A 22,467-nucleotide genomic window follows, 5' to 3' on the forward strand; every position below is an offset into this window, starting at 1 on the left:
CTTCTCCCCTCTGAAACTTGGTTCTTTTTTGCACACTGAGTTTCAGAAAATAATGTGTTAATAAACAGTATTGGTGGATAGAATAATTGTAAGTCCTTTGTGACTCAGAGCAGAAGGAAACAGAAAATAAGGGCAGGAATACTTAGACTTATTCAAACCATTATGGTTTTAAACATGCTGTTTGGGTTCTTGGAGTCAGAAGCAGATAAATTACTTGAATTTAGTTATCTGTATAGTTAAGTAGGTATTAATTCGGTATTTATTAAAAGTTGTACAGATCTTGTGGTGAGAATTTTCTCTGAGCTCTGGAAAGCACAACCACAAAAGTCAGGATGAGAGATGATCTCATAAGAATTTACATGGGAGGGGCGCCTGGGTGGTTCAGTCCTTAGGCGTCTGCCTTCAGCTCAGGCCGTGATCTCAGGGTCCTGGGATCGAGCCCCACATCAGGCTCTCTGCTCCACGGAGAGCCTGCTTCTCTCTCTTCCACTCCCCCTGCTTGTGTTCCCTCTCTCGCTGTGTCTCTCTCTATCAAATAAGTAAATAAAATCTTAAAAAAAAAAGAATTGGTACATGGGAATTTGTCAGCACAATTTGTCAATGTCTTCTACCATTGACAAAGTAAAAACTATGAGCTGATGAATCAAAAACATTCTGAGGGGCTGGGTGGCTCAGTTGGTTAATCATCCAACTCGGTTTCAGTTCAGGGCATGATCTTAGGCTTGTGAGATCGAGCTCCAAGTCAGGATCTGAGCTCATCCTGGAGTCTATTTGAGTGTGTTTGAGATTCTCTCCCCATCTTTCCTTGTGTCCCTTCCCCTGCTTTCATGCGCACATACTTTCTCTTTCTAAAATAAGTAAATAAAAATCTTAAAAAGTTCTGGAAATTAGTGTTTCTGGAGTTTGCTGTTCTCTCAGTCCGTCCCCAAAGCCTTTTGGTTTTATCTCCTCCACAGAGCTCCAGTAGCTCCCTCTCTTTTCTTTCCTTGCTGCACCTGTCTTATTTCAGGTTCTGTATCTACCCAGGAGCAGTACTCCACAATACTGCTTTTTTTTTTTTTAAGATTTTATTTATTTATTTCACAGAGATCAAAAGTAGGCAGAGAGGCAGGCAGTGAGAGAGGGGGAAGCAGGCTCCCCGCCGAGCAGAGAGCCCGATGCGAGGCTTTAACCCACTGAGCCACCCAGGCGTCCTTCCACAATGCTTCTGTTTTATCCTCTGGGCTTTCTCTTTCACCTCACCCTCCTTTGTGTAAGCGAGCTGACCTGTTCAGGAGGCCTGTCCATCTGTGGCTCAGGTCTGTGGTTGTGGCTTACGTCATCACCACCTGGTGTCAGCGAGTGTATTAAATGCAGATTTGATCCTGTCTGCTCACTCTCCCCATCCACTAGTCCCCATGCCCATGCTTTCTGTCTCTGTCACTGAGATGTCCGATATCTTTATAGTTCCTCTAGATTCGACCTTTAAATACCTCTCTAACTTCATCTCCTGCCCCTCTTCGCATACCCTCCATTCCTGCCTTTGTAGCGTAGTGGATAAAAGTGATGGTTCAGGAGTTAGGCAACCTTAATTTCATATTCTAGTTCAAGCATGTTATCTGTGTGTCCTTGGATGAGTTCTCTAGAGCTAGCGACCTGTCTGTATTGGGTATTGACCAGAGTGGATGATGGCAGGAAAGAGCCAGTGTTGGTGCATACCAGGTCAGTAGTTCTTTTAGTGCTTTAGTTCTTTTTTCTGTGTGGTGGGGACGATAAGACCTACTTCTTTGGGAAGATTAAATGTACTCATTCATGCAGTATTCTTAGACCAGGACTGGCACAAATAAGGATTGAGTAAATGGTGGCTATTACTATCCTTACCATTATGCGTAACTGGGCAACATGCTCTTCATGCTTCTGGACTTAACTCTGTGTAAAAGCTGTTTTTCTTCATGGATAACTTTTTATTTCTTGTATAAGACTGCTGACATATCACTTCCTTAGGAAACCTCAAAAAATTTTTTCGCTCCTCTTTAGCCAAGACACTGTGTCCATAGTATCTTGTTCATAATTTTATCCCACCACGTACCCTTCTATATTGTCATGTATCTCTGTTATCTTACTTTGCCATTAGGTTGTGAGCTATTTGCTACCAGGAACTAGTTGTTTTATTTTTTTTATTTCCAGTATCTTGCATTTCCTAATATTTACTGAATTGGTGAAAATATTAGTGGCTTTTTTTTTTTAAGATTATTTATTTATTTATTTGACAGAGAGAGATCACAAGTAGGCAGAGAGGCAGGCAGAGAGAGAGGAAGGGAAGCAGGCCCCGCGCTGAGCGGAGAGCCCAACACGGGACTGGATCCCAGGACCCTGAGACCATGACCCGAACCGAAGGCAGCGGCTTAACCTACTGAGCCACCCAGGCGCCCCTGATAGTGGCTTCTTTAAGAAGGGTCTGTCTAAAGGTATTGGGGCAGTTGATAAAATTAGAGTAGCATCTTTATTATCCTGCAGCTTTTCTGTAAGATTGAAATTATTTCAAAGTAGAGAGTTTACAGAAATACCTGTTTTTACCATAGTACGTGCTTTTAAAACTTCTTTAACAGTGTAAGATTACAAGTGAAAATGCTCTGTGTTCCTACTGTTCCACCCCAAGAGATATCTGTAGTTAGCAGTTAGATGTATAAAACAATTTAAACAAAAATATGTTGTCTTTTTTTTTTAAGATTTTATTTATTTATTTGACAGGCAGAGATTACAAATAGGCAGAGAGGCAGGCAGAGAGAGAGAGGAGGAAGCTGGCTCCCCACTGAGCAGAGAGCCCGACATGGGGCTCGATCCCAGGACCCTGGGATCATGACCTGAGCCGAAGGCAGAGGCTTTAACCCACTGAGCCACCCAGGCGCCCCAAAAATATGTTGTCAATCCAGAGCCTTGAATTAGATAATCTCAAGATTTGTCTTTCAGTTCTTAGGTCCTCTTACTCTTAGGCAGCGAGGAGGACGGAGAAAGGAGAAGAAAAAGTCTCTTAAGTTTAGTGTGCTTATGACACTTTCAAGTGCTTCTCTTGAGGCACTTTACTGCTGATTGGAGGGTTGTTTAGACAGTAGCCTCTCTGACCCCCAGACAAGAACCACAGCGTAGGCTGTGTAGATTGTTCACAGCTGACCTGCTCCGGAGGCCTGTCCATCTGTGGCTCGGGTCTGTGGTTGTGACACACACTGTCACCACCTGGTGGCAGTGTAAGTTTCTACAGTGCAGAAACAGAATTTTGGGCGTGTCAGAAAAAAACTTTTGAGTTGCTTGTAATTCCATTTACTCTTCGAGGGTATTAATATTTGGCACATAGGATTTCAATTTCATGGCTTTGGCACAGAGTTTAATTTTTTTTTTTTTTAATTTGACAGACAGAGATCACAAATAGGTAGAGAGGCAGGCAGAGAGAGAGAGAGGAGGAAGCAGGCCCCCTGCCGAGCAGAGAGCCCGATGCGGGACTCGATCCCAGAACCCTGAGATCATGACCTGAGCTGAAGGCAGAGGCTTAACCCACTGAGCCACCCAGGCGCCCCTGGCACAGAGTTTAAATTACAAGCTAAGTGAAAAAATGGAGAAGTTTTAAATAATGGTAGATATTAATGAAAGATCAAATCCCTATTTTATATAATTTACACACATGTTTTTCTGTAATGCTATAATAATCCAGCATTTATCCAGTTTTAAAGTACCAGGAATAAAGCACCAGGAAAATATTGGGGGTTTTTTTTGTTGTTTTTTTGTGTTTTTGTGGTTTTTTTGAAAATATCATTTGATGTTAAGAAAAATACTTCAGGGGCGCCTGGGTGGTTTAGTCGGTTAAGTTTCCAACTCTTGATTTTGGCTGAGGTCATGAGATCCAGCCTTGCATTGGGCTTCTGCACTGGGCATGAAGCCTGCTGGAGATTCTCTCTCTCTCCCTCTGTCCCTTCCCCCACATGTATTTGCTCTCTCTTTCTCTCTTTCTTTAGTAAGTAGATAAATTTTTTTTTAAAGAAAACTTTAGCTACAAGATCCCTGACTAAGTAATAAACAGTGGATTATTAATCTTATAAAATTCCAGTTTTGTAACATGTAAATCTTGAATAATTATACGAGTCTTTATGATATTTCCTTTAGGTGAAATTCCTAAGCAGGTTAAAGTGAAAAAATTGAAGAACCTAAAGACTCTGGACTCTAAACCTGGTATTGATTTTTATTATTATATTTTATTACTTTTATTAATTTGTAAATATATACTTATATATGTAGTTGGGTCTTACTATTTACCATATTTTCTTTACTTTCTAGGAGTTTATACTTCTTATAAGCCATATTTAAGTAGAGATGAAGAGATCGTAAAACAATTACAGAAGGTAATTCCTTGCTCATATTATTAACTTAAATTTCATTATTCAGGTAAGCAATATCCAGTTAGGCAGTATGTGCATTATGTATGATAATAGGAAATGACTCTTTCTTTTGAATCAAAGCTTCATAAAAACCAGAAGACTAAAGCGGCAACAATTATGGGTGTAAAATGTAGGGCTGCAGCTACCAACTAGTGGCAGTCTTTAAGAAACTTGGGAGTTAAAGTGGAAAAGTCATGGGCTCTTCTGTGAGATAGTTTAGCATCCAACAGGAGATAGTTAGCATTTTTTGGAAAATCTAAATAATACTCATACAGCAAGTGTGAAATAAAGACAGTTCATTATAAACTGTTACTTTTAAGTGTGGGATGAACACATGATGTTTTGCTGTAAGGTTTTTTCCACAGCATATTGCATAGTGCACTTAAGGTTAAATTACTTCAAGGTGAAGTCCTGGGTTTTTTTTTTAATCAAGTAAAAGTATGTATTTACGTATCAGTTGAACTACTATAATTACGCATTGTTTTATATTCCTTTACACAGAATGTAAGTTTTCATTGCTTTTTCTTTTAAGGGTGTACAACAGAAACGTCCTTCTGAGGCTCAAAGTGTTATTCTCCGACGCTATTTTTTGGAACTGACACAAAGCTTCATCATTCCATTAGTAAGTTAACATTGGTATTTGTTTAATTTAATGATTTGTTGAAGGATATTATGAATGTTTTCCCCATTCACAAAAACCTTAAGTTGTATGTTTTGCCTGTTCATGTGTTTGGTGATGAAAAATAGAGCCCTTTTCAGGAGACCTGGACTCTATTCTAATATTAACTGTGTAACTTTGGCAAGTCACTTCCTCTCTCTGACCCCCATTTCTTTATCTGTAAAATGTGGCTAATTCCACTTTTCCTAAATATCTTTCAGGGTTGCTGTGAATCTTAAATGAGATAATTGTGAAATATTATGTAATTATTGCATTTTAGTCTTAACACAGGTTAACCTGGAGCTCCTTTTTGATATTATTTCCTTTTTTTTTCAAAGCTACTTTTTAAAAAGATTCTATTTATTTATTTATTTATTTGAGAAAGAGAGAGAGAGAGAGTGAGCACTAGCAGGGGGAAAAGGGAGAATCTCATGCAGACCCTGTGCTAAGTGTGGGGCCTGATGTAGGGCTCAATCTCACAACCCTGAGATCATAACCTGAGCTGAAATCAAGAGTCAGATGCTTAACCAAGTGAGCCATCCAGGTGCCCCTCTGATACTACTTTTTTGAGCACAATTTGATATGACATCTATGAGACCAGTAACTCCATGATGATAGGACCTTCTCTGTCTTATTCATTATCTTTTCCTCAGTCAGGCATCTGGTAGCACTCAATATTATGGTATAAATGACTGGATGATATGGTTATTCTATGAAATTCAGTAGAATAGCATATTAACATACTAAAAGATGGGGGCGCCTGGGTGGCTCAGTGGGTTAAGGCCTCTGCCTTCTGCTCAGGTCGTGATCCCAGGGTCCTGGGATTGAGCCCCACATCCGGCTCTCTGCTCAGCAGGGAGCCTGCTTCCTCCTCTCTCTCTGCCTGCTTCTCTGCCTGCTTGTGATCTCCGTCTGTCAAATAAATAAATAAAATCTTAAAAAAAAAAAAAATAAAAGATGCCTCACAGTATCAGATAGTACCATCATGTGGTCCTAGTCCAGAGACTGCATTGGAGAGAGATTCCATGTAGTTATTAATGTAATCTATCTATAATATCAGATGGGAGCAACCTGGAGTTCTTTGCTGTTACATTTTGAGGTGAAATATTCTTTCTTGGTCTATGGATATAATTAATTTTGTTCCACTTAAGCCTGTTTGATTTGAAATGAACTTTACTGTAGTGGTTAAGGACATGGGCTGAAGTCAAGTAGACCTGAATTCAGGTTCAGGCTATGTGACCTTGGGCAGCTTACTTAACTTTTCAAAGCCTCTTTTCCACTATTAATGGCCACATGGGATGGTTGCCAGGATTAAAAGAGATCATGCATATAAAATGTTGAGTACATTTTCTGGGACTTTCTCACCCAATAGGGTTAATGATTATCACTAAAAATATGCAGTCCCTTGGATTATTTAAGGTTTAGTTAAATCCTTATTGAAAATCTGACTTAATTCAATCTAAATTTTGCTATGTCCATTATGGGAAATGATGCATTGCTGCTGAGCATATGATGAAAAACTTGTAAACCCATTTCTTTTAAGGGGTCTGTTTATATGTTTGAAAACTATCTAGGTAAGAATGCCTAACTTTTGGGCACCTGAGTGGCTCAGTTGGTTGAGCATCCAGCTCTTGGTTTTAGCTCGGGTTACAGGACAGGGTCCCACATTTGGCTCTGTGCTCAGCGCAATCTGCTCGGGATTCTCTCTCCCTCTTCTTTTCCCCCTCCCCTCCCTTGTGTGCACGCACTCATGTTTGAGCTCTTAAATAAATAAATAAAATAAAATCTTAAAAAAGAATGACTGACTTTGATTATTTTATTTTATTTATTTAATTTTTTTGGTTTCAGGAAAGATATGTGGCAAGCTTGATGCCTTTGCAGAAAAGTATCTCTCCATGGAAGGTATAACTATATTCAGTTAAACTCTTATTTGAGTTCTCTAACTATAATTAACTTCTGTGAGTATATCCATTTTTAATTTTTAAATCAGTGTGTCCTAATTTCTAGAGTCCACCCCAGTTAAGACAGTTCCTTCCAGAAGAATTTATGAAAACACTGGAGAAAACAGGACCTCAGCTGACCTCTAGAATAAAAGGCGACTGGATTGGACTTTACCGGTTGGTCTTTTATTTTCTTCTTTTTCACCCATCTGTAGAGCTGTATTTAAAAACAAAACCAAAAGCTGGACTTAAACTTATACTTCAAAAAAAAAATCAAATAAATAAATAAAAATTCCATTGTTTCGAATGGTTTTTCAAGCTATAGATAGGAAAGGTATTGAGAGGAAGTAAGTCATAATCAAACTTTGCTTCTTTAAAATTTATTTTTATAGGCATTTTCTAAAATCTCCAAATTTTGATGGTTGGTTCAAGACCCGGCGGAAGGAAATGACCCAGAAATTGGAGGCACTCCATTTAGAAGCTCTTTGTGAAGAGGTTAGAAAACACTGTGTTTATGTCATGATTAACAACTATTGAAAATAAAGATAACATTATCCTTAGAGGCTGGGATATTATACCCATATCCACTACTTTGTAAATAGTAATACCTAACTTTTCTAGATTACGTGCTGTGTGTCAAGGACCGTGTGTCAAGGACTGTAGGTACTTTAGATGGATGATGTCTTTTAATCCTCTCAGCGATTCATTGAAGTAGGTGTATTATAATCTGCATTATGAGATTCCCTAAGGATTATAAGTTAAGTGACTTGCTTCACATGGCATCACTGCTAAGTAGGTAATGGAGCCAGCATCGAGCTAAAGCCCTGCTTATACTGATCCACAAGAGCTAACAGTGTACATCTCTTCCCCACTTTGCGTTCGGTGGTCTCAAGTTGATAGCTTGAAGTTGGCCACAGTGGAAGTGTTATACCATCTTGACAAGTGCTACAAACCAGAGACTTTTCCTGGAGAACTGGTGCTTAAATATTTACTAGCATGCCCCTGGATAGAATCAAGATTAAAATTGGAATGCCTTATCTGATTTTTTCCTGTATTTTGACTGTTTATAATCTGTAATTTGTCACCAGACTATTTTAAATTGATCTACTTGTGAAAATGTAAAGGATAGTCTTACCTTTATTTAGGTTGAGGTGGGCTAGCCTCGAAGTGAACTTTCTAGTCATAAACTCCTGGTGACTGTGTGGTTGTGAGAGGAATGCAATGAAGGCAACCACAAATAAGCCGAGGAAGAGCTTGTTTGTAGAAGTGAAAGCTTACATCCCGTAATAGATTGGTGTTCACAGTTATCTTAATTCGTTAGTTAACGTTCCTTATAAATTAAAGTACTTACTGCTTAGTAGGGATGGGGGCTAGTATTATACTAGGAGTTGCAATTTTTTCATTGATCTAAAAGGGCTACCTCAGAAAGGAGTTTCTTACATTTTATTTTATTTCCAACTATTAGACAATTGTTCTAGCTAATGTAAAAAATTATCTAATTAGACAAACCATAAGAGACTCTTAATCTCACAAAACAAACTGAGGGTTACTGGGGGAGGGGAGTATGGAGTGGGTGGTTGAGTTATGGACATTGGCAATGGTTTGTGCTGTGGTGAGTGCTGTGAAGTATGTAAGCCTGACAATTCACAGACCTGTACCACTGGGGCTAATAATATATTATATGTTAATAAAAAAATTTTTAATAAAAAATTATCTAATTATTGTTGTTAGAATATCATATGGAGAATTATTCTTATACTGTAATGCTGTATCTGAGTTGCATACTCTGTTCTCCTTTTCCTTCCTATCTTTCCTGCTCAGTAGCCTCGCCTGTTAAAATAGAGCAGTTTAAAAAGTATTTTGAATATTTACTGATTTGGGATTTGTTTATTCTTGTAGGACTTACTTCTCTGGACCCAGAAACACACAGAAGTAGAAACAGTAGACCTTGTACTGAAGCTAAAAAATAAGCTGGTATGTAGCCAAAACAGCAAAGATCTATGAAGATCCTTTCCTCACATTTGAGGTGACAGTTCATGATATGTTGCCGAAGTAGCTTTTTAAATGAGAACACTTAAGATTGGCCAATTGATGGTAGATGACTGAAAATACTTGGTCACTCGGGCAGATCACAGTGATGCCGTATTATTTTAAAAGTATTTACAAGGAGTCCAAAGAGCTCTACAAAAAACACTGTCAGTTATATTTAATACCACATGGTATCTGTGGGTATTAGCTCATAATTTACATAGAATTCTTTTATTGAGCTCAGCAATATATTGTTTAAGTAGCATGTTCATTGCTTTTTTACAGTTCTTCCAAATTCTAGTGTAAGTTTGAATTTTCCAAATCATTAGACCATTAAAAGTGTTCATTTAGAGAATATAATGTATCAATACAGACTCAGAGGGTAATTTAAACACTTCCAAATGTTCCTTCTGTAGTTGCAGGCGGATCGAGAGCATTTACCTGTGAAACCTGACACTGTGGAAAAGTTACGGACACACATAGATGCAATTATCTTAGCATTGCCAGAGGACCTACAAGGCATACTGCTCAAAACGGGCATGACATGACATTTGCCAGAATTTTCCAGCCAAAAAGGATTGTGCACCATGAAGCATACTGACATTTCAACCCAATGCACAAAGGAGATGTCTCAACCTGGAAAATAGCCGTGAATGCTAGCTACAGGGTGGAAAGACTATACTGACTAAACAGACCTTTTTAGTGCATTATTTTTAAAAATGGATATCTGTGGTGGTTCCACTTTAATACTGAAACACTGAAAGGCATTTCTATATTTTTAATCATGTTCTAAAGTGCTCTTATGGGAGACCTGTGGGGCCATCAGTATAAGTGATTCCAAACTGCAGTGCTGGCATTGCAGATATTTTTTTAAATTGGTGCTGCTTTGCCCAATCATGTAGAAAACTCAGGGGGATATAAAAAGAACATTCACACTGGCTGTCTTCTTAAGAAGAAGGAAAAGACTGATCTGTCCGACTGTAGTTAGAAGTAATTAATGCTTTTGTCGTGCCTTCTGTTGTCCTACATGTTTCACAAAGCTCAGCTGCTAGTCTTGAAACTTTTTCTTAACTTGATTATGATACCTAATTTTATAAGGCATTCTTTTGAGTAATCACTGCTTACAGATACATTTCTTGCCTCCATCATGTTTATTAGTAGTGCCCTGATACAGTTTTTTTTTCCCCCAGTTGTCCTGTAGGTTTCATTTCATTATATTCTGTATCATTTCAAGTGTAATCTTACCAGTTTCTCCAAAGGCAAGAAAGCATCTAATACTAATTATGGAAGAATTTATTTCTTCTTACCATTTACTAGTTGAACCTGTTTAAGTTCATTAGCTTGGATGTTTTTTAGAGATATTCTAATTGTAAATCTCATAATCAGCTGTTTTTTAAACTGAATTACTCTCATTTCAAAGGCATTCATAAACGTTTTATGTTATAGTCATGTAAGTGATTACAAGATTAGTTTTCAGCATTATTTGTTTGATAGGGTTTTTTCCCCCAGATTAATTTTTTTCCGAACACTTTCCCTACTATTGTTAGACATGGGGACTTTTGCCCAAATCACTGTTATAGCTCGTTTTTTGTTGTTGTTTTTGTTGTTTTGTTTAAACAGTACTACCTTGCCAAAAATAGAAGATTGTGGTTCGGTAGAATAAGGTTGCTTGGTTTGTGTTTGAATAGGAGTGTCCTCCAAAAGCCACTATTAAAATAGCCACACATGACATAGCACATACGTAAATAGCTGTGTCTTGGATTGCCCTCTCAAGCAACCAAATTTAGTTGTATGTGTTTGTAAGAGAAATGGCTTCAGAAGCTGTCTCTTGTTTCCTGTTAATGCAACTCCTAAGGGCACTCCTGACCCAGAAAGCCTCTTTGTGTTTGTAACTGTGGTCTTATACCTAAATGTGCCCTTTTCTCATGGATATAGTCTCTTGAAGCATACCTCAAAGTCATAGAGAGAATATGGCACTTGAAAGAAATCATTTGCCTTGGATCATATGAGTTATTTTGTGAAACAACACTGTCCTTATGGAAAAGGGGCAACTACTTTTATATGCTAAAGTATTTCATATCTTTCTGGGAAACCTTATTTAGGTATAAATGATCATCTTATTATTTTTCAAAAAGGGGTATTTTAATAATCTTACATTTATATGCAGTTTGTGACCAGAATTTGAAAGTTGTTAGTGTCATATCAAGGATCTTTTAAATTATACCACTATAGGATGCATCATTTCAAGTTTATTTTGCACAGCTAAAGAGTAGCAAAATATGCCAAGTAGCATAATAACAGTATCTTCATATTTACTGTGTTTAAAACCTAACACGTGTTGAAAACCATATCATATTTACCTGGTTTACCTATTAATTTCAAATTATGTACTTGTAAAATTAACTTAAAATTGCATTGGGAATCTGAGAAAGACTGGTAACAATTTTTTGTATGATTTTCAGTGTTGTCCTTTTTTTTTTTTTTTTTGAGGAGACATTGTTAAGATCTAAAACCTGCCGTTTAATGTTTATCTCCACCAGCATCAGAGGGAATCACTGCTTTCAGTGATGTAATGCCTAGTGCCTACTGTTTTCATGAAAAAGAGGTTTTATGAAGGCATTTATGGTCATTACTGAAAAAGAATTAAAGGCCTTGGGTGTTAAAGCACTTGGATGTCTCGTGTTGTTTCTCAGTAAGTTTGGAGTGCTTGAGAAAATGCATAATAAATGAAACAGCATTATGAGATTCCTTTTACTTCCAACTTATTTTTAAAAATTCAAATGAAAACCTTCTGTTTATTATGAACAGTAAACAGCAGTCTGGTATAATAACAGATCAATGAAGTGATTTCATATCTTTGTTGGCAGTGTGTTGATTTTATGAAATGTTCTGATGAAAAAATTTTAGCTTAATAGGTAGGGAGCTGTTGTTGGGTTCTCCCTTATTTACTACTTTTTTATTTTAACTTTTTTTAAAATCTCAAATTACTTTTATTTCTTCTCCCTTTTTTAAAGTATATGATACTATCCTTTGGATAGTATCCTTTGGATTTTAATTTGTTGATAATTTATTGGCTATTAGTCCCTTTTGAAGTTATTGGGTAATATCCTTAAAAGTGTAAAAAATATTTCAGTACATTTAAGAAAGAGTCTGTTAAAATCTCTTCTTTTGTTTTCATATGCTCACAACTTAATTTGTTATTCTATTTATTTATTTATTTATTTAGAGAGAGCACACACACGAGCGGGGCTAGAGACACAAAGGGACAGGGAGAGGGAGAATCTTAAGCAGACTCCATGTAAAGCCTGATGTGGGTGGATACCTGGGTGGCGCAGTTGGTTGAATGACTGCCTATGGCTCGGGTCGTGATCCCGGAGTCCCGGGATCGAGTCCCACATCGGGCTCCCAGCTCCACGGGGAGGCTGCTTCTCTCTGTGACCTTCTCCTTGCTCATGCTCTCTCCCACTGTCTCTCTCTCAAATAAATAAGTAAAATCTTAAAAAAAAAAAAAAAAAAGCCTGATGTGGGGCTCAGTCTCACAACCCTGAGATCATGACCTGAGCTGAAATCAAGAGTTGGATGCTTAACCAACTAGGCCACCCAGATGCCCAGGCATGCACTTTTCCATTCATATTTCACAGATAAGAAAACTGAGAACAGAATGGTTAAAAGTCTTAACTAATGTTATAGGACTGGTAAGGGTAGAGCAGGACTTGAACAATTGTCACAACATCCTGCTTTGAGCTATATATTTTGTATTTATATTTTTCTAAGTAATTATAACTTTCATTTAAAAGTATGTATTTGGGGCGCCTGGGTGGCTCAGTGTGTTAAGCCGCTGCCTTCGGCTCAGGTCATGATCTCAGGGTCCTGGGATCGAGGCCCGCATCAGGCTCTCTGCTCAGCAGGGAGCCTACTTCCTCTTCTCTCTCTGCCTGCCTCTCTGCCTGCTTGTGATCTCTCTCTGTCAAATAAATAAATAAAATCTTTAAAAAAAATAAAAGTATGTATTTGTATCAAAATAATACATGCAAGAGTTGAAGCAACAAGAAGTAGAAAACGGTCTAATATAACAAAAATAATTTCATATACTGTCTTTCAACACCAAACTGCATACTCCAAAGATGAAGGTTTTTTTGTTTTTGTTTTTGTTTGTTTGTTTGTTTTAAAGATTTTATTTATTTATTTATTTGACAGAGAGAGATCACAAGTAGGCAGAGAGGCAGGCAGAGAGAGGAGGAAGCAGACTCCCTGCTGAGCAGAGAGCCCAATGCGGGACTCGATCCCAGGACCCCGAGATCATGACCCGAGCCAAAGGCAGTGGCTTAACCCACTGAGCCACCCAGGCACCCCCAAAGATGAAGTTTTTAACTCTTCCTATTTTAGTTCATTCTAATAATTCTGAACATATATTTATATCTCACTTCCTTGATCTACCAAGTTTAGTATCTGTTAATGGTGTTTTAACTGATACTACTGGGTATATTCCATTTTGTTGTATTTAAATTCAATTAATTAACATATAGTCTATTACTAGTTTCAGAAATACAGATCAGTGATTCATCAGTTTTATATAATATCCAGTGTTCATTACATCACATGCCCTTTTTAATCCCATCACCCAATTTCCTCATCCCCCCCAGCTACCCTCAGATTGTTTCCTAGAATTTAGAGTCTTTTAAGGTTTGTCTCCCTCTCTGATTTTGTCTTGTTTTATTTTTTCCTCTTTTCCCCATTTTCCTGTTTTGTTTCTTAAATTCTACATATGAGGGGCACCTGGGTGGTTCAGTGGGTTAAACCTCTGCCTTCGGCTCAGGTCATGATCCCGGGGTCCTGGAATTGAGTCCTCATTGGGCTCTCTGTTCAGCAGGGAGCCTGCTTCCCTCTCTCTCTGCCTGCCTCTCTGCCTTCTTGTTATCTCTGTCTGTCAAATAAATAAATAAAATAAAATCTTAAATTCCACATATGAGTAAGATCATGTGATAATTGTCTTTCTCTGATTGACTTACTTCACTTAGCATAATACCCTCTAGTTCCATCCATGTCATTGCAAATGGCAAGATTTCATCTTTTGATGGCTGAGTAGTATTCCATTATGTATATATACCACATCTTCTTTATCTATTCATCTGTCGATAATGTCTAAGCTCTTCCCATAGTCTAGGTATTGTGGACATTGCTGCTATAAACATTGGAGTGCATGATCCCTTCAGATCACTACATTTGTATCTTTTGGGGAAATACCCTGTAGTGCAATTGCTGGGTCATAGGGTAGCTCTATTTTCAACTTTTTGAGAAACCGCCATACTGTTTTCCAGAGTGGCTGCACCAGCTTGCATTCCCACCAACAGTGTAGGAGGGTGTAAAGTAAGAGGCTTCTTTCTCTGTATCCTCGCCAGCATCTGTTGTTTCCTGACTCGTTAATTTTAGCCATTCTGACTGGTACGAGGTGGTATCTCATTGTAGTTTTGATTTGTATTTCCTTGATGCCGAGTAATGTGGAGGGAGCACTTTCGCATGTCTCTGTTGGCCATTTGGATGTCTTCCTTGCAGAAATGTCTGTTCATGTCCTCTGCCCATTTCTTGATTGGATTATTTTTGGGGGCGTGTTGAGTTTGATAAGTTCTTAATAGATTTTGGATACTAGCCCTTTATCTGATAAGACATTTGCAGATATCTTCTCTCAGTCTGTCTGTTGTCTTTTGGTTTTGTCACCTATTTCCTTTGCTGTGCTTTGTTTTTATACACCTGCATTTTACAGGCTTCCTTCTTTTAGCATAACTTGGGAAAATTTTTAATTACTAATTTCCTAATATTAGTCCTCTAAAAGCAGCTGAAGAAGATAAAAAACTTTTCTGATTATGGATAAATATTTAAATAACAAAATGTGCTGTCATATTAATGACTAAATTATCATTAACAATTTTATATTCTTCCATATATCGAAGATATATTACTTACATGCCATCTGCAACTTGATTGAATTGTGGTGTTTATAATTATACCAATAGAAATTAGCACTTATTGGGGTGCCACTTATTGGCTCAGTGGGTTAAGCCGCTGCCTTCGGCTCAGGTCATGATCTCAGGGTCCTGGGATTGAGTCCCGCATCGGGCTCTCTGCTCAGCAGGGAGCCTGCTTCCCTCTCTCTCTCTGCCTGCCTCTCCATCTACTTGTGATTTCTCTCTGTCAAATAAATACATAAAATTTTTTTAAAAAAAGAAATTAGCACTTATTAATAAAATAGAGCTCCTAGAGTTTTTTTCAATTAATTTCCCAGTTTGTTTGAAATAGATAAAGCATGGCAGGAGAATTCCTGTAGAGAAGTAGAGTTACTTCTCTACTTCTGAATACCAGCCTTTCTCTGTTACCCACTACTTGAATGCTATGCTGTGCCTTTCTTCAAATTAAGATTACCATTATCAGGGGCGCCTGGATGGCTCAGTTGGGTCAGGCATCCAACTCTTGATCTCAGCTTAGGTCTTGATCTTAGGGTTGTGAGTTCAAGCCCCGTGTTGGGTGCTGAACATGGAGCCTACTTAAAATATATATATATAAATATAGATAGATAGATAGATAGATAGATATAGATAGATATAGTGGGCGCCTGAGTGGCTCAGTGGGTTAAGCCTCTCCCTTTGGCTCAGGTCATGATCCCAGTGTCTTGGGATGGAGGCCTGCTCATCGGGCCATCTTCTCTCTCTCCGCCTGCCTCTCTGGGTACTTGTGATCTCTCTGTGAAATGGATAAATAAGATCTTTAAAAAAATTATTGTTGTCTAATAATCATAGGTCTCATTCTATTTTACTGACTTTACCACTAGGCTTAGGTTCTTCTGTTTCTTTTTGCCTCCCCATTTTCTTTGTCATCCTATCATCATGTCTGTTTAGCTAATTAGAAAGTTAAACTTCATGGATCCTTTATTTTTTTTCCTGTTCATGTTTTCCATACCAACCAGTATAAATACATTGTACCATAAATTACTTGCAGAATTCCTTTCAAAAAATAGTAACTTTACATTCCAGAATTGTTATAACTTGCCATTAAGTGAATAGATTTTTAGACTTGAAGAGGAAACTATTGAAATGATTATGATCTAATGAAGTGTGTAAATATTTTTATAGCCAGAGGCTCTGGTGGTAGAACCCAGCAATTTGTGTTCTCAAAAAACAGCTTTATTGAAGTATAATTGACAATTAACTGAAGGCATTTAAAGTGTACAATTTGTTAGGTTTTGACATTTGAATATACTCATAAGAGGCACCTGAATGGCTCAGTGGGTTAAGTGTCTGCTTTCTGCTTAGGTCATGATCCCAGAATACTGGGATTGAGCCCCACATCAGGTTCCCTGCTCATCAGGGAGTCTGTTTCTCCCTCTGCCCCTCACCCTGCTTGTGCTCTCTCAGATAAATAAAAATTAAGTCTTTAAAAAAAATTTTTTTAAAGTGAGTACACCCATAAAACCATCACCATAATCAAGATAGGAACATAGCCATAACCCTCCAAACTTCCTTCATGCTCCTTTGCATTCCTTCCTGCCTTCCTTTTCAAATAATCACTGACCTGTTTTCTATCACTATTGATTAATTTGTATTTTCTAGAGTTTTATATAAGTGGAATTATATAGAATGTACTTTTTTAAAAAATTTTTTTGTCGTTTCTTAATATATTTATTTGTCCTCCCTCTGCCATAACCTGAGCCAACCGCTTTCTCCAGCCTTCCTAGTGATATATAGGAAAAATGACATACAGAGCAGATGAGACATGGGAGAAAGAGCCATGAGTGGTGGAGAGGGCTCCTTAACATGGTGAAGAGGATAGGAAAAACTACCATCAGGCAAAAGAGCCCCATAGAGTCTGAGAGGGAAAAGCCCAGAATGGCACAGGAGAAGAGCTGTTGCCTCAAAAAAAAAGTTCCTGGCATAACCAGTGATGAGGCTCCCAAACACAGTCCCAAGCCCAGCCCCAAAGCCAGCCATCCCGCTGTGACAGCCGCCGCCCTAATGAATGTAGCTACTGTTCAAAATAGCACTGGCTTGGAAGTCACAGCTAGGGATAAATGAGGCTGCCCAGCTCCTGAAGCTCTCGTGGGCAGCGTCTGGTTGTTTTAGCACTGGTGCAAAAAGTGGTCAGCTCAGCAGCTGAAAGAGTTGCTCCTGACTAGTAAGGGCATGGAGACAGATTTGGTACACATGTACATTTTCAGGGAGAGAGGGGCAGTGTAGAAAGGGGTCTAACTTCTTTCACTCAGCATGTTTTGAGATTCATTCATATTATATGTATCAAAAGCTCATTACTTTTATTGCCGAGTAGTATTCTATTATATGGCTATAATTAAAATGTCTTATCCACTCACTTGTGGATGGATATTTGGATCATTTCTAGTTTTTTGGCTATTCCAAATAAAGCTGCTATGAACACTCATGTACAAGTGTTTGTATAGACATATATATCCTTTCCTGTGGGGCAAATACCTAGGAATTATATGAATAGATTTCTGGATCATATGGTAGATGAATGTTTAACTTCTTAAGAAACTGCCAAACTTTTCCAAAGTGGTTGTACTAATTTGTTTCCGCCAGCTGTGTATGAGTTCCATTTTCTGCACATCCTATGCAGCATTTGGTATGGTCGGCCTTTTCAGTTTTAGCCATTCTAATAGTTTTGTATTATTATCTCACTGGTATTTTAATTTGCATTTCCCTAATGACCTGTGACATTGAACATCTTTTCTTATGTTTATTACTTGTGGGTTTTTTTTGTTTGTTTGTTTTGCTTCTGGGTTTTTTTTGGTAAAGTGTCTGCTAAAATCTTTTGCTCATTTCAAAAACTGAGTTGTTTAAAGGGCACCTAGGTGGCTTAGTTGGTTAAGCATCTGACTTCGGTTTAGGTCATAATCCTAGGGGACTGGGCTCAAGCCCTGTGTTGAGCTCTGCACTCAGCAGGCAATCTGCTTAAGATTCTCTCTCTCTCTCTCTCTCTCCCTCTGCCCTTCGCCCTATTGTTATGTTTAGTTAGCCACAGTTTTTATATTGTTAGTTTTTGATGTAGTGTTCAATGATTCATTAGTTGCATATAATACCCAGTGCTCATCACATGTGCCCTCCCTAATACCCATCTTGATACAAGTCCTTTTTCAGATACATGATTTGCAAACATTTTCCCCCAGTCTGTGGCTTATCTTCTAATTTTCATAACAGCATCTTTTGAAGAAGCAGAAGTTTATGAATTTCTATGCAAATTCTTCCTGGGACTTTGACTGGAATTGTGTTAAATCTGTAGATAAATTGGGGGAGAAATGACATCTTAGTTATATTGCCCCCAGATCCATGAACAAACTATATCTCTCCATTATTTATATCTTCTTTAATTTCTCCCAGCAATATTTTGTGGTTTTCAGGGCACAAATGTTTCACATCTTCTGTCAGATTTATCCCTAAGCCTGTCTTATTTTTGATGTTATAAATTATATTACTTTTAAAATTCAATTTTCAGGGGTGCCTGGGTGGCTCTGTGGGTTAAGGCTCTGCCTTCAGCTCTGGTCATGGTGTCAGGGTCCTGGGATCAAGCCCCACATCAGGCTTTCTGCTCAGCAGGGAGCCTGATTCCCGTCCCCGCCACCCCGGTTTCTCTGCCTGCCTCTCTGCCTGCTTGTGATCTCTGTCTGTCAAATAAATAAAATATTTTAAACAAATAAAATAAAATAAAATTCAATTTTCAGTTTTCCATTCAAAATTTAATTCAAAATACTGTTAGTTACTTTTGTATACTAGTATTGTATCCCACAACCTTAAAAAAAACCTCATTTACTTGTCCTAGTAACTTTTTTTTATAGAGTCCATCATATTTTTTATCTAGAAGATTATACTATCTCTGAACAAAGACTACTTCTTTCTAGTAGATGGCTTTTATTTATATTTCTTGCCTGATTGCACTGGCTAGAGTCTCTAATACAATGTTGAATAGCGCTGGTGAGAGTGGAAATCTGTCTTGTTCCTGATCTTAAAGGAAAGCATTCAGCCTTTTATAATTAAGTATAATATTAGCGGTAGGTTTTCTTGTAGATGTCCTTTATCAGGTCAATGAAGTCTTCTATTCTTAGTTTGCTGAGAGGTTTTTGGTTTTGTTCTGTTTTGTTTTGTTTTTTTTTTTTTTTTTTTGGTTTTTGTTTTGTTTAGATCAGGAATACAGCTTTGGATTTTGTTAAATGCTTTTCCTGGATCTATTGAGATGATCATATGGTTTTCCTTTCTGAGTTTGTGAACATGATTGGTATGTTAACATTGCCTGACTTTTGAATTCTAGACAAACTGTATTCCTAGGATTAACCCAGTTGGTCTTGATGTGTTATCCTTTTAATACAGTTTTGGATTTGATTTGCTAAAATTTTGCTTAGAATTTTCATTCCTGGGACTGGGTGGCTGGCACTCTACTGGGCGCCTCGCCTTGCTACCTGGCCTGTCCACTCCTTGAGGGCACCTTAATCCCCCTCCCAGGGATGGTGCCCCCAAGGATGAGTCTGTCCCCCACCACATTGACCCTGGGCCCCTGCCACCAGAGCCACCTCAGAGCCATGCCCACCTTGACAAGCTGGTAGGAAGTGGCTGCCCCCCACACACTCCTGCTCCACCTAGCACCCTGAGGAAGCAGGACAAGGCAGATCTGCAGATGAAGAGCCCAGAAAAGAAGCAAAGGAGGTCAAATACTCCGAGCCCTGCATACTATCTGACGGAGTTTGCACCATGCATGATTCCCATGGTGGATCATCTGGTTGCATCCAATCCTTTTGAGGATGACTTTCAGAGCCCCTAAGGTAGGGGGCACAGACTCCCCCTTCTTTGGCAGTCCTGTCCCCTTTGGAAGCTTCTGTGTACAGGGGGCGTGGCAGGCCAGCTACTCCCAGGCTATGGTTTTGGGAGTGGAGGATGTCTCCAGCTTCTTCATTGATAAACCTCCCTTTCCCTCACAACCCCGTGGGCCCTAATTTCAACATAAACACCACCCCCCACCCAGGGCCCTGGCTACTCACCCCCAGGCAACATGAACTCTCCTAGCCAACCCCTCAACCAGCCTCTGGGTCAAAACTTCAGCCCTCCTGGCAGGCAGATGATGCCAGGCCCACTCAGAGGATTTGGCCCCATGATCTCACCCACCATGGGACAAACTCCCAGAGGGGAGCTGCTTCCTTCTTTCTCTCCCCTAAAACTTTATGCAGCCAGGAGCTTTTTATCTCCTCCAGAGACCTGGCCAAGGGCTCCCCTGCCTGCCTCCCAATACAAGTTCCTCCTTAGTCCAGACCCTGGCTTTCCTGGCCCTGGTTAGGATTGGGGGAAAGCCCTTGAATCCACCTGCCCTCAGTGCTTTTCCCCAGGAACCTCACTCAGGCTCCCCAGCTGCTGCTCTTAATGGGAATCAGCCCAGTTTCCCCCACGAACAGCATTGTGGGGGAACTCTAGATCCCAACAGCCTGGCACCGCCCCCCAGCAAGGCAGGTGGGTGCCCAGGGCCTCACCTCCCCCAAGCCTGGTACACCCATGTGGTGCCTGCTGCAATGAGGTGAGTGATGGCCAGCATACCATTCTGTGTGAGGCCTCCTGCAAGAAGTGGCTCCACCACAAATGCACAGGTATGACAGAGCATGTATGGGTTGCTGACCCCCAAAGTCTCCACCATCTGGTCTTGTGATCTCTGCCTCAGGACAAGCAGATCCAGTCTGTACATCAGTGATGGTGTGGCACAGCTGGTGGCTGCTAACAATGGGTGACACTGGCGAGGGTGATGGTTTCCAAGTCTAGTTCTTGGTCCTTGTTTCCACTGGCTTCCCATCCCCATGGGGCAGAAACACAGTGGCTCCTGGGGGCAGAGAAAAAACTGAGGGGGGCATGCAAAAGAACCTGGGTTGCTCAGTCTTCTGGAAACTTATTTATATGTATTTGCAATCTACAGAGATCCAGGACGCCAAAGCTGAGCCAAGCATTGTGGTGGCTATAGTCTCTGAAGGCCTACGGCAATGACTGCCACAGAGCAGAGCTGGAGGAAGATCTGGGGGCAGGGGTCTCCTCTGTGCCAATGATGGACAACCCAGGACCCATGCCTAACCCTTCTCTCTAGCCCCACAGCCTTAGTTTTTGCAGGGATGTTAAAGGTTTCTGGCCAGAAGAGTTTGGATCCAATCCCTGCAGTATCCCTTTCATGGGGTTTAGGAGACAGCTTTAGGAAATAAATGGGGGAATTTTCCCTTTTCTTACCCATCCCTTACCTCCCCCAAGACCGACCCAAGTCCTACCCCCTTAAAGAACCAAACAGCTTGAAGAAGCAAGAGAGGTCATGACTGAGGCAGTTTCTTGGTGATTTGGGGCCTTAAGACGGTGGGTAAGAGACGCTGTCCAGACATGCGTCCCTTATACCAAAGCCACCAGCCCTTTCTCAGCCTCTCTTGGGCTTTTCTCCTAATGATCATATTTTTGCCCCAAATTGGGATACGTGGTCTGACAGACCAGAATATTTGAAGTTCAGGCTGTTCTCAGACCTGGACTCTGGCTGTACCCTGCTCCCATTTCTTGCCCATTTCTTGCACGCTGGCATCAGGGCTTTGACTTGCTGTATTTGGGCTCCTATATTTCTCTGCCTGCCTGGCTTGATTGAACGAAGCTTGAAGAGGCACAGAGCCCTTATACCTCATCTCCTGTTACAAGGATCCCTGTCCCAGCCTGTGGGTAAGGGAGGCAGTGGGACTGTCGTTGCCATGGTCCTGAAATGCGCTCCAGAGTCTGGATGTGTTTTGCTTCTCTTTCCTACCTTTCAGTCTGTCTTCTTGGGCCTGGTGATGTAGCAGTTATTCTTCTCTGGGTTTTATGTGTTAATATTTTATTTTTTAGCTTCTGCTTGTCAGAGATGGGCCTGGGGCCTGGTAGAAGCCTGACACTGGGGCCCTACCTCTCTTGTAGCTCTTGGCAGACATTCCTCAGTGCGGTAGAGAAGGCAGGCACAGGTGTGGCCCTGGGAGGAGTTGGTGGTCCCTGCCCCCTTCTCTTGGGACCCTAGCACGGGAAGAGAAGACACACACATATACTGCAGAACTCACTGGCCTGTCCAGGTGGAGCCAGCAGCTTTAGAGGCTGTGAGAAAGAAGGGAGAAGCCTCTGGGCTTCTCTCTTCCAGTGTCCCGTCTCCCTTGTGCTCCCCTTGCCCTTGCCCATCCCCCTCCCCCTGCTCAGCTTTGTGTTGTGTAGTGGTTCTGTTGGCTCCTCTTTTATCTGTTGCTCTTTTTGTGATGTCATCCCTTGGGCCCATCTCCCCTCCATTTTGTAAGTGGCTCCTGGGGGGAGGGGGTCTTCCACTCAATCCATCTCTCCCTCTCACCCCCGTACTTTTTAGAAGAAGGTAGGGGTGGCAGACAATGGGGGGTCATTTGTACAGTTGGATTAATAAAATC

The 22,467-nt window shown here is 40.0% G+C and overlaps 1 protein-coding gene and 1 pseudogene across 4 annotated transcripts in view; both read left to right on the forward strand.

Annotated features, from left to right (window-relative positions):
• DENND6A (DENN domain containing 6A) overlaps positions 1-11,699 on the forward strand; it is a 62,676-nt gene extending 50,977 nt beyond the window's left edge. For all 4 annotated transcript variants that reach the window (XM_044253314.1, XM_044253315.1, XM_044253316.1 and 1 more), the window contains 8 exons: positions 4,135-4,200; positions 4,306-4,370; positions 4,939-5,028; positions 6,913-6,966; positions 7,072-7,181; positions 7,397-7,499; positions 8,904-8,978; positions 9,449-11,699. In XM_044253314.1, coding sequence (XP_044109249.1) covers positions 4,135-4,200; positions 4,306-4,370; positions 4,939-5,028; positions 6,913-6,966; positions 7,072-7,181; positions 7,397-7,499; positions 8,904-8,978; positions 9,449-9,580 — 695 coding nt within the window. In that variant the 3' untranslated portion in view covers positions 9,581-11,699. The remainder of the gene's footprint in view (positions 1-4,134; positions 4,201-4,305; positions 4,371-4,938; positions 5,029-6,912; positions 6,967-7,071; positions 7,182-7,396; positions 7,500-8,903; positions 8,979-9,448) is intronic.
• A 7,953-nt stretch (positions 11,700-19,652) lies between these two features.
• On the forward strand, positions 19,653-20,796 carry LOC122910648 (annotated as a pseudogene).
• The last annotated feature ends 1,671 nt before the right edge of the window (positions 20,797-22,467 follow it).

The sequence above is a fragment of the Neovison vison genome, chromosome 6, assembly GCF_020171115.1.
Source record: "Neovison vison isolate M4711 chromosome 6, ASM_NN_V1, whole genome shotgun sequence".
Taxonomy (NCBI): domain Eukaryota; kingdom Metazoa; phylum Chordata; class Mammalia; order Carnivora; family Mustelidae; genus Neogale; species Neogale vison.